The sequence below is a fragment of the Parasteatoda tepidariorum genome, chromosome 6 (assembly GCF_043381705.1).
Source record: "Parasteatoda tepidariorum isolate YZ-2023 chromosome 6, CAS_Ptep_4.0, whole genome shotgun sequence".
NCBI classification, from domain to species: domain Eukaryota; kingdom Metazoa; phylum Arthropoda; class Arachnida; order Araneae; family Theridiidae; genus Parasteatoda; species Parasteatoda tepidariorum.
This window is the reverse complement of record NC_092209.1, coordinates 44,543,442-44,564,862: the sequence shown is the minus strand read 5'-3', so window position 1 is coordinate 44,564,862 and position 21,421 is coordinate 44,543,442. Positions and strand designations below refer to the sequence as shown.

General features: G+C 32.6%; 1 protein-coding gene across 1 annotated transcript; it reads right to left on the bottom strand.

The window, feature by feature from the left end:
* Positions 1-2,066: 2,066 nt before the first annotated feature.
* On the bottom strand, positions 2,067-13,719 carry LOC107440352 (pancreatic triacylglycerol lipase-like). Its single transcript, XM_016053257.3, has 7 exons — positions 13,448-13,719; positions 11,290-11,558; positions 9,582-9,728; positions 9,385-9,493; positions 7,505-7,621; positions 6,254-6,361; positions 2,067-2,400 (listed from the first exon to the last, which is right to left on the bottom strand). Exons 1-7 carry the CDS (start codon positions 13,632-13,634, stop codon positions 2,093-2,095), a joined length of 1,245 nt encoding a protein of 414 aa, XP_015908743.1. The 5' UTR covers positions 13,635-13,719; the 3' UTR covers positions 2,067-2,092.
* Between the last annotated feature and the right edge of the window lie 7,702 nt (positions 13,720-21,421).

The window sequence follows — 21,421 nt, the reverse complement described above, 5'->3', positions numbered from 1 at the left end:
CGGGATACTTTCTTCGTTTTTGACGAAATTGTTTCCTGGTATATATTCGGAGCAAAAATTTCGTCGAAGTGACAATATAACTGTCATCACTTTTTAGAAGAAATACATTTCGTCAAAATTAAAAAATATATTTCACCATTTTCTTTTTTTCTTTTTCAAAAAGGAAAACGTAACTCCTTATGAATTCAACTTTTCTAATGACCACTTCATCGTGGGCAACATAAATGGATCAATGTCGCCTAAGCAGCAGGGGATGAAGGACTGATAGAACCGAGAGATAAATTACACATATGACCTAACGGGATTCGAACCCGTGGTTTTAGTCCAATTCCTTGATCACAATAATCGGTTTATCTCGTCTCTTTATCTTCCATCGTCTTCTTCCTAGTTTAATAATTCTAGTTATCAATCTCACGCAATGGACTACAATGAAATTCCGAGTTGAGGAAATATTTTCGCCATACGTTTGAAACTACATGTTACGTCCCAAATCACGTGATTTCGTGACAAAATGATTCTAAACATTAACGAAATATATACAACGAATATATAAGAATTGCTTAATCATCAGAAGTAAAAATTTTATTTCTTAGTGTTAAGAACGAAAGAATGAACATTAGAATGAAAGGTGTACAGCTAGTCTGGAATACTCCCCCAGTAATTATCTGGTACTCCTGGGATAAACCGGGTCGTGCTTTGGCCTTCAGAGGTAATAGATGCGATCAGACCGCGTTCACTAGATTCATCAGTGGTCATATAAAGTACATGAGATATGAACAGCAGCGAAAGGTCTATCCCACTTGCAACAAATGTTTCTCCAGTGCAGACAGCCAGGTCCACCTCCTTAGCTGTGTGGATTTTGAAACGGAGGATTTTCTGAGCGACCCGGTCTTGTTTTTTGATTTCCTGAGGATGAATGGACTCATGGACCTGGTCTAGCTTCGCTAAACCAGTGGGGATGAGAAACAAACAAACAAAACAAGAACGCTATTCATTTTTTGTCGTTTTTAGATTAAATGGAAAAAAACAGCATTTTATTTAAAACTCCAGTTAAAAATAATAAAATGACTGCAAAAATGGTATCAATGTTCTTCTAAAACTAGCTGTAATTACTGCTTCAGAGCAGCATACATCTCCATAAGTATCCATTGGTGACGGTCTGGGAAACATCCCTGAGGATGATCCAAAGACATGCATCAGAATTTTGATCCTCTGCAGGAAGGAATGGCTTTACCGTCTTGGTAGCCTGACGACCAGCACGCAGTGTCGAGCACTATAACGGTCGAACAGTTTTGTTTGAGTGGTTTGTTACTCCTCTGAACACATTACATTAATAGAATTAAGTTTCGGTCGTGTGTTGGTAATAGATATTTTCTTTTCAGGTAACATAAGTGACGTCATCCATGCATATCATTACGGAATCTGTACATAAGACATGCATTGTTTAAAGCATATGCCACTTCACTATGTTGTTTCCTGTGATGATGTACCATATCTTGTTAAGCTGTATTCAAAGTAATTATTTTCAGTTGTTTGCTGTATCGAGATGACACTGCATGTAATTAAAAAGTTTTTAAATCTACAAGTTTCCTCATGTGAGTTAACACATTCACTAACTACTGTGCATGCTCTGCTAACAGGTTTAGCGAGGATTGATGCCGCGCAACCTCGGTCTCTACACAGACTGATCAAAATGATCAGTCCACATGCTTACTGACCGATGCCAATGATTCTGTCCTGGGAACTGTATCTTTACGATCAATCCACTTTGGGACTAAAGGATATAAACCTCGAACATAATATTATCGCAATAAACATGAAAGAAGACTGGAAAATAATAAATCAAGAGTCAACTGTGTGGTTCTGGAGCACCTATGAATAGAGAGCACCTCCATTGCTGTAGGAGGCTCCACGGACTTGACTCGGAGACCGCAAGATATTGGCGTGCGAGAGAGCTTTTGGGAAGATGACTTCAGTCTTTTGTTATCTTCTATTTTTATTGTTCCTCTGTGTTATTATTTGTATTCCCTGACATTGGAAATAAAAAAATAATAATAAATCAATAATTTCAAAAACATAATTTTATTTAAATTTATCCAAAATATAAATACGAGTATTTATTTGTGCTAGTTGGCATATTAAAATCATCTTTTTTTTGGCAAAATGGTTCACTTGATGTCGTACGTAGGTAAAATTTTGGATGTTTTTTTAAACCCAATATCTTTTGTGCATGGTATCCCATCTCAGAAATGACAGAGTTAAAATTAGTGCACATTTTGCTCTGGTACATCAAGTAGTTCTGGCACATCACAGCAGAGTAGTCGCAATCTGTTATGGACGATATGAAATATTCATAGGCTCTACTGTGATCACAGGAACTGGCTATCAAATACTGAAAACCTATATAAAAATTTTAAAAATATATAACAGTTTTTTTTCATGAACATTTATTGAAAAACTAGCTAAAAATTGAAAACAGATATTAATTAAAATTGAAAATACGGTAATGTGATGCATATAGTATTTTTTCCAATGCACAATGCGCAAAAAACGGACCACCCTGAATAAATTTTGACTAATGATCGGATCTTCACGTTTTAGGTCTCATCTTAATGATTTGAGGGGGTGACCTCGAATATTCTAATTAATTAGTGCAGAGGATATTTTAAGTTACGTAATCAGACACAAAAACGTACTTTAAATGAACATACTTTTTTTAACGGATTCAGATTTCTGACCATGAAAATATAGGGGGAATCCGCAATCTTGGAAATATGATCCCCATAAAATGTTTGTGCACAATAATTTATTTGTTGTTGTATACAATAATTTATTGTACATTCGCTTTATTCGAAAATAATTCCTTTCAAAAGTTTACTTTTAGTAACTTTTATTATTTTATAATATGGAATGTAATGTATGTAATTATTATATCATTTTAAAGGTTGAAATTTTAGATGGGAAAATACAAAATTTGAGCGAAATCGGTCGAATAGTTTCTGAAAAGTCAAATTTTAAAAAGTCGTATTTTTAAAATTTGATTTCTCAGGTCACCGATCTCACTCAAATTTTCCGTAAAATTTTAAATTTGTTATGAAAAACATTTTTTGGCTCTAAAACAGAATCAAAACTAAGTCATTAATGAAGTAGTATTCAAATCTATCACATCAAGTTATAAATATTTCATGTACTGTAAACCAATGTGTTTTAGAAAAACGCATGAGACTTCCAAAAGTGTATTATAACTCTGAAAATAGTTAAGGCACTTTTAACATAAATCATTGGGCTCTTTTTGTATCTAACTATATTATTTTCTGACATTTCATTTTAAATATTAGTGCTGTAATTGAAATTTCCTAATTAATTACATTTTAAAATCATATTAACTAAATAATAAACATGTAATTAAATAGAGAGTAATTAGTGTAAATATGTGCAAAAAATGTATAAAACTATACACAAAGAGGAGGCCCCTAATCTAAAAAATTAGAATTTTTATAAATTTTATCAGTTATAATCAGTTATTACTTTCTTAACTGTTTACCATCATTCAAATAAAACGATGCTGCAATATTTTGGACAGTTTAAGACGAAGGTGGAAAAACTGTTTTTAAATTAGTTGTTTTTCACGGTGTATATTTTTGGACAGTTGACTGAAGAGTTGTGGTCAGTTGATGTTAGGGTTTTGTACAGTACAACGTATAACATGTTTTCACCATTGATTTCAACATAATGCCTTGCAATGGAATTATTTGAAGATATTAAAGTTACTATTTTGTAGAAGAAGTTCATTGATTTACCATTAGTTGGAGGAAAGAAATATTTGTAGAATATTTATTCAGAAGACGATGATTAACACGAGTTGGATAAGATATGCATTGTTGTATTTCCAATTGTTCATTGTTGTATTTCCAATTGTTCATTGTTGTATTCCCAATTGTTCATTGTTGTATTCCCAATTGTTCATTGTTGTATTCCATAGCGATGCAGGCCATTAATTATAGATTAAGCACCATAAATTACTTTAATAAAGAATCAGATTATGATTAACAGTAAAAATGTTTTATTTTTGAAAAATACGGAGCTCCAAAGTAAAGAGAAATCTTCATTCTTATTCTACATATGAACTGTTAAAAATAATAAATTTTGAAAATGGCTTGGAGGGTGTGGCCGCTGGGCTTAGTTCTACAGGGCACCTCAGTTCACTCAGTAATCCAAAACTGCAACTATTATGTGTATGTTACAGTTACAGAGTGAAATCCGTTATTTCGTAGAATAACTAGGTATTTAATGAAATAACTAGGGAAGTCAAAGTATATAAAATGATTGAGTTCTACGATTTAAAACGGTATTCTATAGAATAACGATTAGTCAAAGTAAGAAATACGGTATCCGAAAGCTCTTTGAACTAGTTCAAGTTGCTTTAAATCAATTTTGTGCGGCTTATAGCTGCTTTGTAATGACGTCTGTGTGTGTACACTTCATTCAGTTGCTTTTAGACGTATTTATTAATCTGAGCAATATGAGCAATAATAAATTATATCATCTTCTTTTCCTTATTATTTATCAATTAATCATCCGCCATAGAGATAAAATGTATTTTTCGAGTGATTTGAGCTGTTTATGATCAATTAATTTATGAAATAACTTAGAAATTGTTTATTTTTAGCTCTAACAGTCTATCATTAGTTATTTCATTGCATAACTAAATAAAGTATGAAATTTTTCATCTATTACATACTTTAACTGTTTTATCTAGCTATTTCATGAAATACTTAGTAATTCTATAAAACAACTGAATTTTACATTTTAACTGTAGCACATGTATACATTAGAATAGCTTTCGCCAAAGAAACTTAAGGAATCCATGTCTTGGCTATTAATTGATTTAATTTCCTACCAAAGCTTTTTTTCATAGCCTCACCAATATAAATATATTGACGAGAAAGAAAGTGTGAGAAATAATGCTGAATTTTAATGAATTCACTATATTAGCAACTATATAATGGTTGACGAATTCTATGCTGATGTATTAGGCAGATGAATCTCTAAAATTAGATTTTATTCTGCACTCAATTCAAATGTATGGTATTAAAAGATTATCGATTATATAAATGATTTCGATTTGCTGATGATTAAATAAGATAGTAATTCAGTTTTTAAATATTAGCAAATATTTTATGCTTATTTCAGCATAACATGCCTAATGACTTACTAAGCCTACATTCAGTAAAAAGCAACAAAAAAATAAAATTTGGGACAAGTGACAGCAAACAGTCTTGATTTCCTTTGCTAAAATATTCTGTTTTTAGAAAATCGCGAAATAGGTAATTATTGGGAGTACAAATTAGTTCGGTTCATTTTTAAGATATGGCTCTGCTGTTATGAATGCTTCATAGTGACAGCTGGTGTCGGTGGTTTCAGAGAGGTTAAACATCTGTCAATAATATTCATTTTACATCGCTTTGAGTTTCATACAAAAACCCTGTTTTTTACTTTTTTGGGTATGTCAAGTTTTGTGGTAACGAAGCACCATTTGCGAGAGGTTTTATGCTTCTGCTTTAATTGGAAGAAAAGTGCAGTTGAAGAGCATCGAATTCTTGCAGAAGTTTATGGTGACAATGCTCCAACTGATAAATCATTTTGAGAATGGTTTCGATATTTCAGGAATGGTGAATGATGAATAGTGTTGTATACTATGAGCTGCTACAACCTGGTTATTCCATTACGGGCGATCAGTATAGGCTACAATTGATTCATTTGAGCCGTGCATTACGAGAAAAATGGCCGGAATATGAGCAAAGACATGACAAAGTTATTTTTCTGCCTAATAACGGTCAGCCTGATGTCGCAAAAGTTGTAAAAAAAATATTTGGAAACGCTCCAGTGGGATATTTTACCACACCCGCTGTATTTGCTGGACATTGCTCATTCTGATTACTGGTTGTTCCGACGGATGCAGCACGACGGCAGGTCACCAGTTCACTTCTTTCTCAGAAATCGAAAATTGACTCCTAACTTGGTCGCCTCAAAAGACGAGGCGTTTTTTCGAAATGGAATTCGAAAATTGCCTGAGAGGTGGGAAAAAGTAGTAGCCAACGATGGACAATACTTTGATTAATCTGTTCATTTTGTTCTGAAATAAATGCATTTTTGATCACAAGAAAAACGGACCGAACTAATTTGTACATCCAATAGCATTCTGAAAGAAATTTAATTCTATTTGTAGATCTAAAGCTCTTTCTGTTGATACCTGCAAGAATTGAATTCAGCATTTCTACATTTGTCAAACATCCAGGTTGATGATTGCCACCATTAGGATAATAGTCAATGTCTCCAATCATTTGCTCAAGACCTAAACCTAAAAAGACAATAAATTTTGTATTTTCTAACAAACTAAACTGTTGGAAGGTACAATTAATGGAAAACAGAAGAAAATGTACCGTTTTCTGCATTTTGTTTAGGAAACCAGCGGTTTATTCTCACAAGTTTTAAAATTCGTCACTAATATTCTCGAAGGGAGGGGCTGGAAAAATTGTAAAAAGATATTTTTTAAGCATGTCAAACTATTTCAGCAGAAATGTCTGCACCTGTATCGATAAATTTTTGTCCTCTGACTACGCTACGTTGTTGCTGAAAATGATGAAGATTTTGAAAACATTGTATTATTAGCTTTACCAAGTTGACTATATCATCTGCTTCAAATTTGTAACTAGTTTTAAAACATAATGAGAACAATTTCGCTGGTTTCCTAAGAATACGGTTCGGAAATGATCGGAAACCAGAAGTTTATTCTCGATGGTATCGAAGTTAATGACTAATATTCTCAAAAAGAGACTGAAAAATATAAAAAATATTTTTTTATGCTTCTCAAACTATTCCAACAGAAATGTTTGTACCTCCATCTGTAAATTTTTATCCTATGATTGCACAAAGTTGTTGTTGAATAGTGAATATTTTGAAAACATTGTCTTATAGCTTTCCCTATTTGACCTTGCATTTTTTTCGAACTCAGTAACTAACTTTGTAACTGATTTTAAAACTTAACGAGAACTAATTCTATACGTTCTTAAACAGTTTCATTTTGCTCAGAAATAAGAATATGCTGTTTCAATTCTTAACACATGAAATTTTCAAATTCAGTTATTATTTGACACTTATAATTCTTTTGAATGCTATTTTGACACTTTTTTTTTACAGTGTAGTTGAATTTCAGCAGCCTGAAATTCAGCACGCACGGTATTTTTTCCAACAAGTTTATCAGTTAATCATTTCCGAACCAATTATCGAATTTTTTACTTCATTGTAATTCCTGTATATTTTTTAACAGACAATAGAAATTTTAAATTTCCAAGTTATACAGTATTTGTAAAGCAAAACAAAATTGCAATTTGGACGTTAAATACAATTGAAACGATAAGTTGGACACGCAAAGCAGCTCTTACGACTTTTTAATGTAGGGAGACATTTAATTTTTTTAAGATCTAATTGTATTCATCTTTACCTTGTATAAAATTATTAGCTGCATTTGTATGAATAATATCCACAAACTTAGCATCGGTTCGATCTAATCGCAAAATAGGTATGGCATTTTGAAAGTATGGACCAGCAGGATCCAAACCTAAAAATTAAAAAGCATAAATCTTTTAAAATAAAGAATTATCTAACTGCGAACAGAATTAAGGAGAAAGATATTGCTTAGAAATCAATTCATTAGAAATATACATTAAGAAATTTGTTCTTCAATGGCATAATTAACGATAGTATAATGTAGACTAAAAAAATAATTGTACTTACAAATAAAAAATGAACAGTAAGTCAAAGCATTAGAGCCACATAAGGAATCATCTTTTTTTTCTGTTGCATAAAGTTTTTTTTAACTTACCTTAGATACTTTCGTATCACTGACTTCAATTCTGATTCCCTCTACAGTCAACATTTTTAGTCCATTTTTTGTCGAAATATACAAGTTTAAAATAGTTATATATAACAGGTGATAACGCAAATGTTGCGACAAATTTCTAGAAGAGTTAGGGCACATCATTATAATTTAAAAATGAATTGGAACCCATACCCGGAAATATTATCATACGCCGCTATTGTGAATTGTTTCTTCGTGTGCTTCTGAACAAAACATAATAGGGAAGCGCCCTTTGCCGCGTATGATGAGATTGCCGGGCATGGGTTTCTGTGCAATTTTAATCCTGGTGATGCCCCCTAACTCTCCTAGAAGTTATATTTTATATCCGTCGTTGAACAGACGACCCAATTTTTGGGTTTACGATTACTAATGTTCAACTCCGTAGCTTTGTAGTTTTCAATCCAATCCAGAAGACAAGGGAACTCCTCGATCAAGTATTGGGAGAAATTTGCCTTCGTGGAAGACTTTTTGATGGAACTAACCCGCATTTGCGTTACATGGAGAGGAAGACCACGAGAATCTCCAAAGGGTACCCAGATGGCAAGGGGATCAATCTACCATTGAGGATATTTCACATCAGCACTGTGGTCGGAGCAAGCCGGATGCGGCATTCGTATCTACAAGCCATTGCCGGAATCGAACTTCCCCTAATTAGAAGGCGAACGCTCTATCCCCTGTCCCATCGGCTCACCTCCTATTTTATCTAATATTTTTAAACTTCTACATTTCAACAAAAAACATTAGTTGACTTAAAATGTCATTTTTAAAAAAAATCTCTAGCTTCATACGCAAAACTATCTTTAGACTTGAAATCCCCACACCCAAATGAGGCAAGATCAAGTATTTGTATAGTAAATGCAACAAAATATTTGTTCCCAGTGTTATAATTCATCATCAAGCAAAGAAATTTCTAATCGAAAAATTTTCAAACAGGCTAAAAATAAAGTTTTATATTTAAGAGCTGAATCGGTTTATCAATAATTTACGCATTTTTTGTGAAATTTTGGTGTGTCTTTAGGCTGGCAAAAAATGGCACAGATCGATACAGTTATCACGATTTTTGCGAAAAAAGTTAAATCAATGAGAAAATCCACCCAACACCTCGTAGAAGAGAAAAGGCCTCAGCACGCATCAATTTAGACGGATCAAATCAGACAATTAATCACGAAGTAACGAACATAAACTGCACACTGGAAGAAAATAAGAAAGACGTCCCTACGTTCGGGCTACTAATCTGCGCAGTGGGAACAGGTACATTATGCTTGGATTACTAAAGGATCACATTTCTTGTTTATGTCTACCCGTGTAGAGGCCTTTTCTCTTCTAGGAAGTATTGATCAGCCAGGATTCGATATCATTCTCCTTCCCACGAAATATACAGTTTTGGAAGTGCTTGTCACAAACCTCTAACTACCATAGATACAGAGACTCTTAGTTAAATAAGTAACAGTAGCTGACTTTACCCGTTATTCTTGATACTCCATTCAATCTCTTTCCAGCAAATCCAGCTATATGAGCTCCCAAGCTATGGCCAATAATGTGGATGTGATCCAAGCTTATGTTCTTAATAATCTACAGGAGAGACTTTTGTGATGAAAGAAAATCTCTGCTTAGTTATGAAACTCTCAAAAAATATATTCGAAGATTCAATCATATTTACCTGCAAAATATTTATTAATTTAGCAACTTGGGCTCCGACAACTCTTCCATTGGCAACAGCTTGAGGATAGGGAGGCTGGTTATTATACGACCAATCAACGATTATCACGTTGAAAGATCCTTGCTCCAAAAGTGCTTTTTTTATACGCTGAAATAGTAATTTAATCAATTTACAGGGTGCGAATTTATGTTCGTTACTACTCTCTTAGCTATATATACATTATATATATATGAAATGGCTGTGCTAAATTACAAGATGAGATTGCTTACAGCACCACCTGGTGATGTCTGCAGAGTTAGTATTTTCATCTCGATAACTTTTTGTCATTTAGTCATGTAACATATATTTTTATGTATTTCCCTTCATACTCATGAATAACTATTTTTGTTGGATACCTATGAATGCGGTTTAGCAGTCATTTTAAATTATTTAGCTGTGATAGTGTTTTAATTCAATGGAACAATACTCCTGGATTTTAAAAAAAACATAATTAAAAATGATAACATTAGAAACTTAAATAACGTTCGCAGTAATAATTGACGTAAAATTGAACACCTCAAATTAATTACTCTGAAAATTATGGTATATTATTTTACGGTAAACATAAACTTCACAGTAAAATGGATTTTACAGATGATGCACTCAAAGTACCGGTACTTAATACCGTAATTTGATCCAGAATTCTCACACTGTATACCCATGATGGTTTTCCATTGATGGACTAACATAATCTTGATGGTAATTATCAATAATTTCATCATGAACCATTATATTCTTGATGGTAACCAACATAAGCAACCATCCCCCTAATGCAGGAATTCGGACTGATTTATGATAGTCCAACATAAGAATAGCAACTTGTTTTGATGGTTTGTTCCTGTTGAACCATCAGGAATTTCAATCATAGTATCTTAGAAATCAAAAATTGGCACGATCATGGACAACCATCATCCTAGAATAAGAATTCCGACTGATTTATGATTTTCCAACATAAGAAACAAATAAAAAATTGTTTTGGTGGTATATTCCTGAGAACAAACAAGAATTCAAAATCAACCATCAGGATAATGTATAGTTGTACCATCATGAACCATCACGGATCATCATGGATTGTTGGTCAATGAGAGTGAAATTTCTTTCGATGGTTAACCATCATAGTATATATGGTTAACGATCATAGTATAAAGTAGTTCACTGGAATTCGGACTGATTTATTATGATCCAACATAAGAGAACCTAACTTGTTTTGGTGGTATATTCCTGAGAACTAACAAGAATTCCTAATCAACCATCATGGTAATGTATAGTTGCAACCATCATGAACTATCGCGGATCATCATGGATTGTTGGTCAATGAGAGTGAAACTTCTCTTGATGGTTAACCATCATAGTTAAAGTAGTTTGATGGCATATCAAAAACCATGAACGCCAAATGGAAAATGGTGGATGATATTGAACCTTTATGAATCACACTGAAACTAACATAATCCGTCAAAATTTTTCGATATGACCATCAGGAATTTTGACCTGGGTAAATAATCATTTTTGCTGGGTAATTACGGTTAAGAATATGGTTATCAGATAGAATACATAACTACATCTTCTTTAAATCTTAGAGTGTGTTAGTTCAGTGTATAATTAAAGATAAAAAATTACAACCAAAGAATTTTAAAAAAATAAATAAGTAAAAATAATCTCATATACTTACATATCTTGTGTCATTCGGTTGCACATTGACGTTATAACCATGAATTATTATTTTAGTTGGATAGTTTTGGTTAATATTAGCATCTGAAATAGTATCCTCAGTTAAGTTCATCTTGTATGGTTCTTCAATGTTTGACGGAGTAAATAGTAAAAACTCAGTTTTGAAAACATCAACTGGAGCAAAACTAAGTGGTCTGTCAGGAATACTGAACCATGGGGGTCCATTATAGAAACACCCGAGTCCCTCATAGCATTTGGTTTGAAAAGGCACTGAAATTTTTATTAACAGATACTCATAGAATAATTATAAGAAAGATTCTAAACAAAAAAAATCGAAACTTATACAAATTTAAAATTCTTATTAATATGTGTAAGCTTGTTTTAGTCTTGTCTAATCCAATATGGATGCCTGCTCATCAAAAAAATCTTGCAATATTTGTTCTCAGCATTTTATCGAGGATAGTGCTGCGAGGATAGTGATACCATAAACAGCAAGCATCTGCGGATAAATGCGTTCATTACGCCAATGCCACAAAAAATCGAACTGCTGCGAGTTGTTCTGTCCTGTTGAAACGTTCCATCTTTGGCGCGATGTAGGCCTAAATCTAAGGTGGGCCTACATCTCTCAAATATTAGTATGCCATAGGCACGGCTTTACACTAACTTTTAAGGCTCCATGCGAACTAATTTAATTAGTTATACACAATCTACAATGAACTCCTCTTATCATTTCCCTGATATTCCTTATAGCGAATTCCTTATCTTTAATCCTTTTGGCCTTTATATTCCTTATCCTTGCAAATAAACCTTTTCATTTGTTCATTTCCAATGTAGCATAAGTTTTATTTTAATTTTTATATAGTTTGTAGGCTACTAAATTTAAATTTTTGCCATAAAAACATCTTTCTTTTATAATGAGTGAATTTATTACAAGTTTGAATGAGTGAATTGGAAATTGATAAAATTAAGCAAGTCTAATGGTATGAAATTTTAAAATGGTTAATGTAAAGGGTCACATTTTGAGAAAGGTTAATTGCAATGTATGTTCATGCTCATGTCAACTTTAAAAGTGTTGTATTCCATTTATATTTTAATTGACACAGCGTTACGAACAGATCCATAGTCTGTAAAGAATTATAGCCAGTGTTCAAAAACCTTAACTTTTTCTTTAGAAAGAGAAACATTTCTAGCTCATTTCTTAACCCCTTAACTGCCGAGTAAAATTAACGTGATTCACTCCCCAGTGCCACCGTTTTTTGCTCAAGTGCACTTTCTTACACTGTGTTTTGGTGGAGAAAATGATGCACGCTTTGCAATTTAAAAACAGTTTAATTTTATAAGACAAGAAATAGGAAAGAAAGAAAATACAAAATTTAAATTAAATAATAAAAATACAATATGAAAGATGTTAAAACTTAGCTGTTGTATGATAAATCCTGAAACATGGTTGGACACATAAACCAACATCACATTCATCGCACTGATAGTTTTCATATGCAGGTTTTTTTTCTTGAACAAACAGCACATTTTTAGCGATGCATTTTTCTTTGAAGACGTTGATGGAAAGAATAAAAAGCACCAAATACATACGGGAAACAAAAGCGAAAAAAGAATAAACCCGACCTTACTCAAATAAATACACACAAGCGATTAATACGATATCACTTTTCCATAACATCCTTTTCCCACTCCCCCTCCTCCGAAATTAGTAATACATTCGCAAAGCAAACACTTTCAAGGTCATTTTACAGCATTCTGAAGTAGGAGGGGGGGATGTTCTATTTATGTAGCAGCGCAATGCAAAGCATCGTACTTTGGGAAAGCGTATATATACGCCTGCGGCAGTTAACGCATCGTCTGGCCGAGACGTATATATACGCCCGCGGCAGTTAAGGGGTTAATAGAGAATGCATCACTGAATTAGTTACAAAATATGTTCTCAAATATGAATACTGCCGTCATATGTACTAAAAATTAAAAATAAGGTAAAGGTTTAAAATTTGTACGGTCTCTTTTAACATTGATTGAAAAACAATCAAAACTGAACTATTCTTTAATTTAATATTTTATGAAAGAAATTATAATTATTATAAAGCTATGCCTTTCACCACAAAAATATATAAAAAATTGAGTTTGGGGATAGCGTAACTTGTACTTACAATCAATCAACGGGCCCGTGACGAAAGGAATAAAGGTTGCATTCAAAAGTTGTGACTCTGCAGAGTTTATCCAAGTGGCAATCATCAAAATTACTAGCATTTTTGAATCTTTTGCTTTATTGAAATAAGGAATCAAAAGACCAGTTTTTCGTCTGAATACGAATGCCAGTAAATGAAGAAAACTCATACGTAAGGTACTTCTAAAACTTTTTATGCATACATGTGTTTTTCTTATAATGATAGCCAGAAGTTATAAGTCAGGTTTATTTCCTGAAAAGAAAAAAAAATAATAATATATATTTTTTTATTTGAAAATAAGAAATCATTCGATATTTTTTGTTGTAAACTACTATTAGATTAAAATTAAACATGTATTCCTTTTTATGAAAAACAGAAACTACTACAAGTCAATTTATCTTACAGAAAAATGAAGAATTTTAATGAAAAATTCAGAATATTCCTGATTTTTAGAAAAGGAAGACTGTTGTTTAAGTTATGGAATTAATTTATTATTCTTAAAATAATAGTCTCTATTTTTGTTTCAAACATTAATAGTGGAAATTTCGAGAGCAAACAAGAGACGAGAATGGCTCAGTTCGAGTGTTGACTTGGCCTCGTTAACTGAAAGACGTTTTCTGACTTAAACTCGTGCAAAAATTCTGGCATTTACTTTCTAACCAACGTTCAAACTAAACAGACACAGGAAAATCTGATTTGTTCAATGCTAATTAGTGAGGGTCAAAGTTTAACACCACCATAATTGTGATATCCGAAAACAATAACTAATGACACTATTATTTTTATAACTATTTTTGCACACTAATATCATGATTCAAAATTTTTTTGACTCTTAGATTATTCATTATCTGTTTTAATTTTTGGTTGCTCGAAGTTCAAAGTGCCTAAACAGTTAATTATGTGTACATATAGTACTATTATTCAACACATGATAGTCAAAATTTACAACGGCAGAATTATTCGACAGAAACTTAAGAAGTAGTGGGAAAATTTGATATGCCAGCTAAGCTAATTAACCTGAAAAAGACTAACTACACTTAGAGGGTAAAGTACAACGTGAAACTGGAGAACGATTTTTCTGAATCTTCCATACGGATAGAGAATTGCAACAGGGTGATGCTTTGTCATGTCTACTGTCAACTTGACTCTAGAAAAATCTCTAGGAGTGTCTCGTCTCATAAAAAGAGACGAGAGACTCTATCTACCAGAAGACTCTTCAAAGCTTGGCATTTGCTGATGATATCGCCTTAGTTAGTGTACCCTGAAAAATTGTCATAGGAGCATTCAATTTATTATGTAAGGTTCGCATATGTCTAATTTTATTAAGGCAGAGAATAGTTTAACTTTCATATAAAAAAGGTGGCAACATTCAGATATGTAAATAGAACGCTTCGCAAACGCATATATTTCGCTGTTATTATTTTTCATTAAATACTTTTATAAAATATCTCTTCGCTTATTTACTGTATTGCATATTAATTAAATTCCTTGTCATTCAACTTTATCTTATAATTAGAAGCTGAGGTTGGTAAATTTGGCCTAAAAATAAACAAGGATATAACTAAGTTCATGGAGACTTCCCACACTACACCTAATTCATAGCCATTTACAGTGAAGAATTACTTCTTTGAAATAGTTTCACAGCTCAAATATCTTGGAACTATCATCACTGTTAACCATGACTTGACCCTCAAGATAAAAAAAAACAACAGGCTCTTCAGTAAATCATGGTCTCAAAAACCAATTAAAATGTGGATTTATAAGTTTAAAATAAAAAATTAACATCTATAACAACTAATTCAACCTAAGAAAATGAATGTCTGTCCTAAGAGAATGAATTTTATGGCTGTAACCAAATTACACGAAAATAAAAGCGTGACCTTTGAATGGAAATTCTTAAGAGAAATATTTGCTTGCAGTTTAGGAGAATAATATATTATTGTTTGCATTCAATCAACCATTTATTCTTTACTTAACTCCGAAATTTATCTAAAGTACAAACAACCTGCAATTTTTAAAGTCATAAGATGCAATGGACTACGATGGGTCGGACATCTATTCTGATCTGATAATGCAAACCCAGTAAAAAAGCTCACCTTCATTAATCCTAATGGAGACAAAAAAAAAATGATGATCACTCCAGTCCTTCCCTTCCCCAACGAAGAAGTCCACCCAGTTTTGCCCCATCCTCAGAAAGTATTAATATTATTCGAAGATATATCTTAATTTTAAACTATATATTTCTATTTATGTACTATTAGAGTTAACGATTTTTAAATTAAAACTACATTTTATATCATATCATAATTGCTGAAGAGTTAAAACTTTAAACAATATATTTGTTAAAAATAAAGAAACTGTAAAACCATTTTAAGTAACTATCTAAATATCTCACGGGCATATTCCCACATACATCAAGCAAAAAGTAAAGCATTCCCTCAACAGCCCGTTCTGGATCAGAAGAGTTAATGAGGTTCAGGCATTACATTCGTGACCAATGTGATTTGCATTGCACACACGTCACTTTTACCTCTCAGATTAGCTAGTACCCATCGATCTGAAGCAGGATGTACTTCAAACAGCTACTGAGGATCGAACCCCAGTCCTTCGCAATGACAGTTCACTGCTTTAACCACTAAGCCTATTCCCACATGTATAAGCATCTTTTTACGAAAAAATTCTTTAGTGAATATTCATGAATTAAGATGCTATTGCAGAAGATATATAAAACTTATTTTAATATTTTTTCAATTAATTTTCCCACGGAGCTGTATAAATTTGAAATAATTAAAGCAGATTGTTATAGGCTGAAATATTATAAAAATGCAAAGGATAACTATCAATTATTCCTTTATTAACATTGATTAATATCGATATTCTTTTATCGTTAAAAATTTTGATATATATATATTTTTTTTTTTTTTTTTTTTTTTTTTTTTTAGCGTGCAGGAGGACCTAATTTTTAACAAACATGAGATTGAGTCAAAGAAACTTTTTTCGACTCAAACCCCTACAAAATGTTCCTCCACTATAACTGTGATGTCTATCAATGTTTGCAGTGCTTTTTTAATGGTTTGAACTGATAACATTCATATATTAGGAACATTGAATAATAAATACTTATAACAATACGACACTATAATGAACAACCATACTGTACGGATTTGTTTCAACAATATTGATTTTCTATAATTCGTAGCTAAAAAGGACATTATCAACAATGGTATTAATCATTCGAATCTGTTTGAATGTTAGCGATTGACGTTAAAACATTTAAATTCTGATTTGCGATATGAGCGATTTGTGCAAGGAAGTACTGATCAGAAATTGGAAGTTGGAGAGGATTAAGCATCCAAGACCTCGACCTCCAGAATGTAAGTATAAATAATGTATTTCTTTTAATTTTTATGCATTTTTTGATATCCGATTGTGTAATAACTATGAGGAACGAAAGTCTTCTTAACAGTGAAAAGCAATTCCATAATTCTTGACATTCCTATTCAGTTTTATAAATCTTTTAGAATGATTTTCCTCACGGTAATTTAATACAACAGTAATAAACATGGATAAAACGAAGGGCACATCCTAAAAATTGAAAACTGGATTCAAACTTAAGGACTGGAAATATCATTCAATAATCAAGAATGCTCTCCTTTCATGAAATAGTTGTCAATGCGTATTTGAGCAGGTACTTTTGAATATCTAAATTATGTTGATTTAATGTTTTCTATGGAATCCTCCAGAAGTAATTGTTTTATCGTTATTGACGTATTTGGCTAAACCTTGGAACTTTTCGACAATAACTAATAAAAAACATAAAATTAAGGTAATCTAAATGAAAAAAGAAAATACTGGCTCAAACGCTTAGGTACGTGCAGTCCTTAGTATGTCAGTATGTTTTAATACTTTTCAGACTATAGCATTTTTACTCTAATATGATCGTGTATGATAGAAAAAACTCCTTTTGTTATCTATCAAAAGCGTACGAGCAAATTCATACCAGTTCAAACACGTATGATTTGATGGTCCTTAGTATGTCAGTATATTTAATTACTTTTCAGACTATAGCATTTGTATACTAATATGATCGTGTAATTATTGAAAACAGCTTTTTTAATGCCTTTTTTCCAATGCCCACCTGTGTTAACATCCGTCAATTCAGGCATTTACAGGGCGATTTTGTTGGCCTCTCTTTCAGGGGCACCATATTAAGTGGGCCAACCTCGCTCCCACAGTGAGGACAGATAGTACAGAGAAGGAAAGAACATCCATGTCTTGCCCGGGATTTGAAACCAGAACTTTTCTGATGCAAGGACAGTTCCCTGCCCCCTACACAGGCCGGTGTGCGCTTTTTGAATGTACGGGGGGTGAAAATTAAATTGATAGTACTCAGAGATCCGTAGCTCTAGTTCTGCGCAACGGATTCTTCAAATGTAGATCATGTCGTTGAAGCTTCCATCGAAAAAAATAGTTTGAAATATTTTCAATAGATGGCCTTTTCTTTTAAAATCGCATGAAAAATTAATAAGGTATGTAATTTCTGTATGAAAACTATGCGTATTGTTTGAAAAAATCATTTGACCACATTTTGAATATGCCACTCAACAGGAAGAATTCTCATTGATTGTAAAACTCTTTTACCAGAGCGAGTGCATTGTTTTCAACACACCAAGATTATTGGCTAATGGAAAACTTAAAAGAGATGACCCATGTTCATAAATGCAGTTACAAGACGAACGAAATCTTGCGTCTATTTAAAAAATTAGCTCTTTGCGTTACATGGTTAAACCGAAGAATAAAGAAAGAGGAAGAAAAAAGAAGTCCAGCTCTTCGAATACATAACTGTCGCGACATAACTGAACATTGCTGTCTTGATTCAGAATGTTGTATTTTCCTTTATACGCGGGGATCACACTTAACCTTGGAGAACTGATTCATTATGCCAATGAAGACTGAACTTCTTTCCCAGTGTATATTTGTTGGTTCTAGCTATTTATATATTCTTTGGTTATATCCTTGCTAGGCGTGGTTCTTAATAGCTGGAATTGTGTGAATTTAACGAGCTTTTTGTTTTAGGCTTGTGACGTCAGAAGACTTCTTTCAGGTGCCTTTTTCAGTCCTCGTGTAAATATGGTGTAGGTTTGCGTAAACTAGATTTCTGGATGCTTTAGCGGGAAGGGAGAGCTTCTGTTAATTTTATTTTCTTCATTACAGTGCCACCTGTTACGAAAAATTTCAAACTATTTTTTCGACGGAAACCTCGATTTCATATATAATATGTACTTGAAGATTCTTCTAAATCCGTTCTGTAGAACCGGTGGTATGCGTCTTCGAGTATTATCAGTTTCATATTAACCACCTTGTATATTTTTGATTATATTAGGTTTTTCAAAGATTATTAGAATAATAAAATTAGAGGTTATGGCTAAAAAGTTTAGTTTAATTTACAAACGTTACTAAACCCGTATTTTTACAACAGCTCGGTATTTTTAGTAAATATTTTTATTATTACTTATCGATTCAGAGATATTTTATTTCAAAATAAGGCAAAAAGAAGCACTTATTTATTATAGAATTTGGTAAAAAAAAAGATATTTGAGCAAAAAATAAATAAATATGTTGTAAATATTTTTTTATTCTGATAATTGGTTTTAAAATTAAGCGTCATTGAAAAGTTTGTATTAATAATTTACTCTTGTGTTGTAACACCATATTTTATCAACCTTGTATATTTTTTCGCGTTTCAGATAGAGGGAGTGCGATAATAGAGATGGAAAAAGCTGCGAAAAACTTGCAGCAGAGAAAAATTGGAGCATTTTACTCTGATAAGTTTGAGACACCATGGGTCAATTACCCCTATACTAAAAAAAAGGAAACTGTGTTGATAAATAAAACCTCCAGCACAGTAGCTGTTGATTGTGGCACATCAACGCCTGAATATCGTTTAAGCATTAAGGATCAAAAGAAAAAGTCTTTGCTTCATGTTCTATGGCCTTTTTCATTTAAGAAAAAGTTCAAAAACAAAGAACATGCAAATCTAATAAAAAATAATGCGTTGGATACAGTTACTGTTAATGGTGACACATTGTCTCCTGAGCACAGTTTCAGCTCTAAAGAGCAAAAGAAAAATAGCTGGCTTAGTTTTCTATGGCCTTTTGCGTCAAAGAAAAGCAAAAACCGAGAAAAAACGAAGGTCATACTAAAAAAGGAAATCTCCAACACAGCTGGCTTTGATATTGAAACCTCATCTTCAAGCGTTTCTAATATACTTGGCGATGATGCATCCTCCAAAACTTTTACCAGCTCGGAAACAGATACCAAAAACATTAAATGTGGAGTAGCTGATACATTTAATGATGTTTTTGCAAGCCATAAAGATGTGGCAGATATTGACATGACCATACCTAAAGATGCAAATGTTACTTTAAACCTCGACAGCAAGCGCCATGTTGTGATAAATATGAATCAAGATTCAGACGTGAAACTGAACTTCAATGAAGATATAGTCCCAGCAGTTAACTTCGACTACGTGTTAAGTAATCTCGACCCAGTGTTCGATACTCTTGACCCCAAAGATCGAGAAAACATCTTGCAGCTCCAGGAAAGACTGAACAGCCTGTGTAATAGATTGCACAGGAATTTTGAAGATGTAGTTGAGGCTGCCGTATTGAAAGCTGCAGCACGTCGTGTAGAAAAAGAGATAGACAAAAGGGAAATAAAAGAGGAAGCAATTGTTTCTACTGAAACCAGCATAAACGAACCAAACAGCCATGTTGGTTGCATAGAAACATTGAAGATGTAGTCAAAGCTTTCATCTCCTCTTGTGACCCAGTGACCAATTTGGCAACATTTTATATACTTTTATCGCCAATTTCATTTCTAAGTAAAAATCGCATGTTCTGCCATTATTTAAAACTTGGGTCTAAAGAGGATATTGAAATTGAAGAACATTGTTGACAAAAAATAGTAAACAAAAAAAGAAGAAAAAAGAAACAAGTGCTTACTAAAAACATTTTAATTTTTTCAAGACTAAACAAATGGGAACTTGGGATAGGTAATTGAATTGATTTGTATCTACAGCAAATAAAGTGGGGGGAAAAACCAAAATAGTAGAAAAGGAAAGACAAGATGTTCTAATTGAAACCAATATAAATTTAACTGATTATTAAAACGAACATGAATTGTCTAAACAGCCTGTGTAATGACGAATCAAGAAGAAAGTAACGGTGTAGGTGAAGCCGCTATATTAACAACTGCAGTTCATCGTGGTAGAAAAAATATTTACTAAAAAAGAGGAATAAAATTTTTATTCTCTAAAACCAATATAAACTTGATTGGACATTCAAAGACATAAACAGACTAAACATCTTGTATAACTGACTGGACTGCACAAAAATTTTGAAGGTGCCAGACTTGAAACTGAAACACATGAAGGAGTAAAACAGATTGACAAAAAAAGGTGTAATAAGGGCCGATTGTTTTGTTGAAAACATTTTGAAGTTTCAAAGGAAACTAAACTTGTGTAATTGATTGCACAAAAACATTGAAATTGTAATTGCACATTGGGGAATAACAAAGAATAAGACTAAAAAAATTGTGTGATCACAAAAACAATAAACTAAATAACTCGTATAATTGTGATTACACAAAAACATTGGACTAAACAACTCGTGTAATTGATTGCTCAAAAACATTGGACTAAACAACTCGTGTAATTGATTGCACAAAAGCATTGGACTAAATAACTCGTGTAATTGATTGCACAAAAACTTTGGACAAAAGAAATTCATATAATTGATTGAAGTTATAGCTAACAAACTGAAAACTGCAGCACACGGTAGAGTAAAAAAGTTTTGCAAGGAAAAAAAACATGAAGACCGGTTGTTTTCATTGAAAACATTTTGAAGCTTCACGTAAGACTAAACAACTTGTGTAATAGATTTGTTATAAGCATTT